The 8,182-nt window shown below is 37.8% G+C and overlaps 1 protein-coding gene across 4 annotated transcripts; it reads left to right on the top strand.

The window, feature by feature from the left end:
- The first annotated feature begins 260 nt into the window (after positions 1–260).
- LOC149226224 (uncharacterized) lies at positions 261–7,741 on the top strand. Of its 4 annotated transcripts, XM_089377453.1 has the most exons (12): positions 262–862; positions 960–1,004; positions 1,830–2,118; positions 2,358–2,799; positions 2,898–2,958; positions 4,514–4,600; positions 4,738–4,794; positions 5,060–5,298; positions 5,408–5,814; positions 5,971–6,082; positions 6,355–6,517; positions 7,461–7,741. In XM_089377453.1, exons 1-6 carry the CDS (start codon positions 629–631, stop codon positions 4,532–4,534), a joined length of 1,092 nt encoding a protein of 363 aa, XP_089233579.1. In that variant the 5' UTR covers positions 262–628; the 3' UTR covers positions 4,535–4,600; positions 4,738–4,794; positions 5,060–5,298; positions 5,408–5,814; positions 5,971–6,082; positions 6,355–6,517; positions 7,461–7,741. The 4 variants fall into 4 exon arrangements, with proteins under 4 accessions (XP_089233577.1, XP_089233579.1, XP_089233578.1 ...); XM_089377452.1 differs by lacking the exon at positions 7,461–7,741 and having other exon boundaries at positions 6,355–6,942; XM_089377451.1 differs by lacking the exons at positions 4,514–4,600; positions 4,738–4,794; positions 5,060–5,298; ... (2 more) ...; positions 6,355–6,517; positions 7,461–7,741 and having other exon boundaries at positions 261–862; positions 2,898–3,336.
- Positions 7,742–8,182: the final 441 nt, after the last annotated feature.

Raw genomic sequence — 8,182 nt, 5'->3', positions numbered from 1 at the left:
GAAAATATATAAATTCATATAATATAATTTATAAAATAAAAATTATATATTTAGGCCGATAGGCCTTTCTTTGAAAGGGACCTTTCGTCGTCCTACTCCTTCTGACGCTGACACCTGGCGAAATTCGTCTCTGTTCAGGAAACTACTATAGGTTGACACCTGGCGAACTTAGTCTTCGTTCAGGAAACGACTACCTCAGACACCTGCCGCTCTTCGTCTTTGTTCAGGAATATCGGCCTCATCCATCCCCTGGACGCCTTCCCTTACAATCTTTTCTGAGCTGCTGGAGATCCGTTATCCGTTTCTTGACAGAGACTATCAGTTTCTTGACAGAGACGAAAGAAAGGGCCTGGATTTGTATAATAGATGGGATTTGAGCATCGGATTTACGTTAGATGACGATGTCGTGCCTGGCAGATCCGAAGGGTTTATTTTTGGCTGCTATTTGATATCAGAGTTCTGTTTTTGCAGGGTTGGGGTGTAGCCGTTTTAACAGGGGTCCCTCGTTCAGACGCAGTCTTTAAAACGAATCCTGTAAACTTTCTGAGCGAGAAAACGTTGAAAGGAACCTTCTTTGGAAATTATAAGCCTCGTACTGATTTGCCAGGCCTTGTAGAGATGTATTTGAATGGGGTACCTGCTGTTACTTTGGTTTGGTATTTGGATTGGAATAGCGATGAAGAAGCGGTACCAGGAGAGTCCTCCTCGGCATCACGCGAATGAGAGTGATGGCGGTTCCAACTCCAAGAAGAGGCAGAAGCAGCAGCAGCAGCCCTCCAATGGAAGAATTAGGCTCCCACCAACCAATTCAAAGCAGGCATCTTTTGAAGATTCATCTCTCAAATCAGCAACCCCAAGGGCGGTTAGTAGATTCAACTGCTCTCGTATTGTGTTTTTTTGGTCTCTCAGCTTTGTTATTCATTGAATACAGCATTAAACCGTTTTCTTGTATTTTGCAGAAGTCCAGCAATCACAGTAAGCACAGGGCTGCCAAAATAGCCAAGGTGTGCTTTGCCTTACTTTAACTACATTTGATTTTTGATTGTTCTTATCAAACATTTGCTTAGTGTATTGGGGCATTCGTGGATGATAGGGGAAAGGATTGAAATTTTAACTTTCATCCATTTACACAATAAAAATCATGTATTTGCATTGAAAGTGACTGCTAATGAACTTGATTGGAAGGACTAAAACTGGATGTCGGGGTGTAGACAACCAATCTACATTTTGTGCACAAAGATAATTTAATTTCTTCTTCCTTCTTGACAAAGAAACCCAGCAAATAGGCTTGTGCAGTGAACTGTTATAATCCCCACCCAACGGTTCATACTGGTCAAGGGAATCAAGTCTAGCAAATGATAAGTCCTAATGAGGTAATCAATGTTTTGGATTAATACTCCTTTAGCAACATAAAAAATTCCAGATTTTGAAGACTGATCAGTTACCAAAATTAGAGGAGATGCCCAAAATATTTCCTTATTTAATTATGAGCTGTTAAACTCATAGAAGCATAACAGTTGAGACAAAAGCAACACAGGATTAAGTTGAATATTGGTGGGACTGGAGGTTACACACGTGATACTCTGCGTAACACATAGAACTTGCTTTTGTTTGTACAAATGTTGACAATTTTATGGATCCTCCAGTAGAGAGGCATGAGTGATGTCGATATTCCTTTGCATCATAGGTGGATACTCAACAACTGGGAACCTGCCTTTTTACCTGCTTGGGGGATCTCAAGCTTACCATGATTTGTTCTACTACTAAAAGATGGTATGCCTGTCGCTCATGATCATGCTTGTATGCTAAGGTTTGATTAATGCATGCAGATATCCCCATCAAAGCAGGAAGTGGAAGTTGCAGAAACTTTATATGATCTTGCAAGGATGTTTGTAAATCAAGCAAGACCTAATGAGCCAATTCGTGAAGTTAAGGTGGATCCAAAGCTAGAGTGGCAGCCTGAGGTGAAACCTGAACCAGCAAGTGCTACTTCATTATTTCCTGCATCTGATGCAACATCAGCTCAATCTATACAGCACGCTCCATCATCTGGTCTTGGACCATCTGTTGCTGCTGCCAGCTCCCCATCATCAACTCAGACTCCTGTTCACTCAGGAGGTATGATTTTGATGCTTATTCCTGTAGATACTGAATCCACATTGTGAAGACAATTCTTTCTTAATCTACAATTAATTGAATTAGGTTATAATCCCAGCTTAATTCCCATGCTCTGTGGTCCCAACACTGCAAGTGCGGACTTGATACATTCAAAGCTATGTTTTAGCTGTGTTATTTTACTTCCAAAATCTTCTTTCATTTCACTTAACTACTTTCATTTCACTTAACTATATTGGCAGCACCCAAAAAGAAACAGCCACATGGCTCAAAGGTGAAGGTTGGGGGAAAACCAGTGGCATCAACTGCTACTAGCCCATGCATATCGGCCACTTCATTGGGAGTTGCTACAGAGTTTGTTGATGCCAAACAAGTTCAGCAACAGACACAGTCTACCGAAATACCTTCAGCAGGATCAATAGTAGTCCCAGAGATATCATTGGCAACTGGCTCCTCTACCTCAACTGCTGTGCCAGTATCATCTTTGCCAACTAAACAATTGCAAACGGTGGACAATAACTCTGCAACGAGTGATAAAAAATCATATAGAATTGAAGTCAGTGGCCATGCACTGGTGGACAACACAAGTACCAAAGAATCTGTAGCTGTTGCTGACAAGAGCGAGGATGTTGTTGGGAGCTCTGTTGCCAGAGAAGACATGACTAAAGTTGAAAATGAGGAAAGGTAAGTTTAATTTCTGGCCTTTGTAATTCTGAATATGTTGGTCTAGCATAAATGCCACTGATGTGCTATTCTAACAATGTTATCCATGTTGCTCACAGATCAATGCCATCACCCCCAGTTGAAGTTGCTTGTACTACAAAAGTTGAAATTGATTTGATGGTAAGCTTTAGGGTAGTCGCTTTTGCAACTTACGGATATATTCATGTGTGTTGGAAGTTAAATGGGCAGTCCTAAATGGGTTGCTTGTGTTTAATTTAAGAAAGGCCGGGAACAATCTTGTAGCTTCTGATCATGTATTATCTATTTTGAATTCTTTTTTGGACATATTGTACACATAATTGTGTCCAACCTGGATATTGAATTGTATTTATGTGACGATGGCTGTCTTTGGCTTCTTTGCTATTAGAAATAGCTGTTTTGATCACTTTTTTCATGAGAGTTAAAAGTTGTATGGTTTATTCGTTATTTTACAGGTCCTTGCAATTTTCTTTTACAGTTCCCTGCATGCATCTGCCCTTTTTTCTTAAAAGAATGTTCAAAATTAATTTTTGTAATTCTCAAAATTTCTATGATGTGTTGTACCAATCAATTTAAGTGTCATAGTTACACTTTCATTTGAGGGAAAAACTTTTTTTTTGTGATTTTTCCAAATTGTTGAAATGTTCATCTTTTTTTCTTTTAAAAATAGAAATATTGAGAAAATAAATTAAAAATATGTAACTACATATATGTAATTTTTTATTTCTAAGAAATATAGTGAAAATATATATATATATATATATATACTCTCACATGAAAATAGTGGCTGTAAATATCATTCCAATTAAAATTGGACAAAAAAATTTCACACGTTTTCTTCTTCACTCTAAACTTTCTATCATCGAGGGATCTGTTCTGTTTATATCAGCTTATAACTATTTCATGATAGCGGATATATTTTAGAGATTGAATTATATATTTTCAAAATTCAATCAATATAAACAAATCAAATAGTTGAATTTTGCAATATCAATAAATTGACTTTTCTTATATCTATAAAATGAGCACTTGATTTCTAAGGCGGTGGAGGCCTTTTATGAACTGGACGTGGATTCCATGAGGGCGGCGTCTCGGATGGAGAAGTTTAGTCATCTGCCAGAGGTCCATGATAATAATGACTGGAACTGCAATACTCCTGGGCATCCTCTACTATTTTGCAGATCCAGTATTGATTGCCATAGGGCAGAGTAAAGAAATCTCTGCTGCAGGAGGTATTTTTGCCAAAGGTCTTATTCCTCAGTTGTTTGCTTTTGCCCTCAATTGCCCCATGCAGAGGTTTTTGCAGGCTCAGAACATAGTGGCCCCTATTGCCTATATTGCTGTTGGGACATGTCTATTCCATACATTGATCACGTGGGTGGCAGTAGACAAGCTAGGATTTGGCCTGCTAGGGATAGCCTAATAGTGAGTTTGACTTGGTGGGTTCTGGTCATTACTACTGCCTTGTATATATTCTATAGCCCATACTGCAGGCATACATGGACGGGCTTCACCTTGAAGGCCTTCACAGGACTCTGGTCATACTTCAAGTTAACTCTGGCATTGGCTGTTATGCTAACGTATGCCTTAATACTCTTTGGAAGATACACAAACTATCTAAATTATATCTGGGTGTTTACATAATAGCTTAGCCTGTTTTGACAAGTTTTGTTTTGTTCCACACCTGATTTTGCAGTTTGGAAATATGGTACATTGAAGTATTGGTGCTTGTATCGGGTTGGCTGCCAAATGCAGAGGTCGCTCTGGATTCCATTTCTGTTTGGTATGAGACTTTCCCATTTAAAGCTAACTAATTTAAAGCCAAATACAAGCTCCATGCCTATGCATTGTCCCAACTTTGTTAGATAGCTATGCCAGTTAATATATCTCTAACGTGCCAGGTTTTGAACATATATGCAGCATGAATTATTACAACTGGGAGTTGATGGCAATGTTGGGTCTCAGTACAGCTGCAAGGTATACATTTATGATTTATAGTAATATATTGTTTTATTGGGGCATTTTTATGGCTATTGCAGATTTTGGGAATATCTTTAAATCTGACCATCGCCAGAGGGGTCAAACAATTGACCCCTCTCCTGGAGGTAGGATTCTCCAATATTGGGCAAAACTGCAATTCACATAAATTCAGCGGTTTTATATAGCATGGTATACCTTTTTTTTCCCATTTGCTGTATCTAGAAATTGGTTTTCTTTATTGTGGTATTTATATTATTTGCAGTATAAGAGTGGGTAATGAGCTGGGAGCCAGGAGACCTAAAACTGCAAGATTTTCAGTTATAGTTGTGGTGGTCACTTGCTTCATAATAAGTGTCATACTTGCCATTGGGATTCTGATACTGAAGAAAGAACTCGCCATGGCATTCACAAGCACCAGTGTGGTTATACGCGCAGTCTATGCATTGATACCTCTACTTGCAATATCTGTTCTCTTGAATGGCACCCAACCTATTCTCTCAGGTTGGAATTTTCAGTATCAACAATTTATTTGCAGCAGAAAGCTGGTAGTTGATGTTTGCTATATTTAGGTTATATTTTCGTTGACATCATAAAGGTATTGTGATTGCAGGGGTGGCAATTGGATGTGGATGGCAAGCTGTGGTGGCATATGTGTTACTTTCATGCTACGATGTATATAGCTCTTTACCTGATCTATTCATTGGCAGGTGGGCTCAATAACTGTTCCAGAAGTTATTGAAAATGCATCGTCAAACCAAGATAATGATAATCATGAACCAGTACCCAAAGCTAAGAATACCGAAATTTACGATGAAACTAAGGAATCTATTGTAGAGACAGGGCATGAGCAATGCAAAGATTGGTATACTCAAAATAACAATGAGAAAGTTGGGGAGACGGGAGAACCAACAGATTATTTGAGCAAGAGGGAAAAGGAGGATGTGGATAAACAAATGCTGGAGGGAGCTGCCAAAAAAGCTGTGGAAGATTTAATGGATCAGACAGTAGATGGATCTGGTAGGTGGAATGCATTTCAATAAAATTGAAATGGATTCTGTAACTTAATATATCTGCTCTTTTTAAGTTGCTAGCGGGGATTCACTTATTTTCCTTAATTGCTTTTGTTTCAATGCATATTTATTGTTTCTGTCATTTCTTGTGCTGTATAAACAGATTTAGCTTTATTGCCTTCCATGACAACCAGAACAGAAAGTAGCGCTACAAGTCTACCACTATCCGTTTCTTTGGGTGTCACTGGCTGGCCTGGCGGGGTTCCTTCATCAGGGTATTTGCACAAAACTTTGGTTGCCTGTTTAGTGTCTAGAGAAATTTTGATATGCTGCATCAAAGCAGGGTATATTCACATTTTATTTGAAATCTTTCACAGGTATCACTCACTTGCAAACCATAATTGTAGATAATACTGTGTGGTCATATTTCCCAGTTTTTTTTTTTTTTTTTGTCCGTACCATGACGGGAGCAATCTATGCTTATCATATCTAATTAGAGTTATAATTACGGTTTTAATCTTTCCTTCCTTGATTGTTAAATTTGCAGGAGCTTGAACTGGATAAATTTGTTACAGACAAGGTTTCTTTTGCTGACATCAACAAGGCATTTGATCACATGCTTAAAGGAGAGGGTCTGAGAACTGTAATTAAAGTCATCCAGGATTAGTGACAAATATGAACACAGTTGGAATATCTCCAATGTTATGAAGGCATGCTGAACTATTTCAAACTGTTATGTGATTAATGTCGTGGCTTTTATGTGTAACTATGGTATGCAATTAAAGTCCTGGAAAGCATGTAAACAGTTATAATAATTTTAGGTTAAGTATGATGTTTAAGTTTTGACACTGCTTCCAAAACAGCCATCCAAAAGGTCATTACTATAATAGCTTGATTAGAAATAGATTGAATGAGAAGGTCCAGATGGGGTATTCAATCATCTCCATCCATCTGTTCTGCATCCTCAGTGCTTACTTGAACAATATATCAGCCTTCATATTTATCCCTTGCAGACATGCTGAAAAGATAATGACATGGAATTTTTCCTTGCTTCTCTGATTCCGTCCAATGATGGGCCAGCTGCAAATTTTCCTGATTGAAATTTCCATTTGACCTCTCTGCAATGTGTTTGGAATCTCTTATCACCTGTAGACAATTTAAACCTTTCTCTATTGCTATTTTCAGAATCTACCAAAAAGCATAAAGTTCTGCTCTGTTGTTTGATCCATCTCCTACAGCTCTGCTTTGAAACTGATCTCGTAATTGTCTCTTAAAGTAATGCCTCATGATCCACAATCGCTGGGATTACCTTGACAAGCGTCGTTGAAATAACTCCACACTATTGTTATATATCTATTCTTGTGTCAAACTTGATTAGGAATAACATCTTTGTTTTGAATTCTTTTCATTTCTTGCTAGCCAAATAGCTTAAGTCACTGTACAAGGACAGTCTGATGCCCACATGTAGTTAATACAGAATGTATTTTGAAAACTAGGATTTAGCTTTGTAGTGCTTGAATCATCATTTCATGTTGGTTTTCATTTGTTAGTAGCCAGATCATTTCTCTTACAATATGATTGTAATATCTTTTGTTTCTCTTACAATATGATTGTAATATCTTTTGTTTCTCTTCTGTGGGAAATTTTGTACAGGAGTTCAAACAATGTATATAAATAGAAAGATGCAGAAAATGACAGTCAAATTTTGTACTCAGAATTATGACAAGAAAGCCCCTGCTGGGTTTGTGAGGAAAGAGAGCTTCAACACCAGTTCTGTCTCCAACCGCCAAGATGATCAGTGCGCTACTAACATGTTTAGTGAAGAATTTCTGCTATTCTCTTGTAATCTATAGGCCCCCAAAGCTCCTCATAGATGAGAATATTTGCAGGATGTTAATATTGTTGTAAGTTTGTAGTAGTTGTGGAATGACTTACTTTTGTGCTGCTTCTCATCTTCAACAACAAGAGTTTCTGTGGTGAATAAGCAGAATCCATGTCCTGCCTTGTGAAGCAGCTCTCCACTGTGATAGCGTTCTTTGTAATGTCTCTGATAAATCCTTTAGACTTCTATTTCATTCTGTAATATGATGGGATTCACTCTACAAGATTAGGGCATTCACTCTACAGAGTCCATGTCATACCTTCTGAATCAGCTCTCCACTTATGTTAATTTTCTCTGTAATGACCCTAATAAATCCTATATAATGAGATTTCATTTTGTAATATGATGGGATTTCACTCTACAAGATTGGTTTCAGTTTTACTTGTATTGTGGTATATGAAATTTCTCAGTTTTACTTGTAATAGGATGGGATTTCATTCTGTAATATCATGGGATTTCCCTCTGCAATATTTGCTACTAAATTTTACAATTC

Source organism: Pinus tabuliformis, chromosome J (assembly GCF_031772625.1).
Source record: "Pinus tabuliformis cultivar Carrire ecotype Pingquan chromosome J, CPIR1, whole genome shotgun sequence".
NCBI classification, from domain to species: Eukaryota; Viridiplantae; Streptophyta; class Pinopsida; order Pinales; family Pinaceae; genus Pinus; species Pinus tabuliformis.
This window is presented reverse-complemented; position numbering and strand designations above follow the sequence as displayed.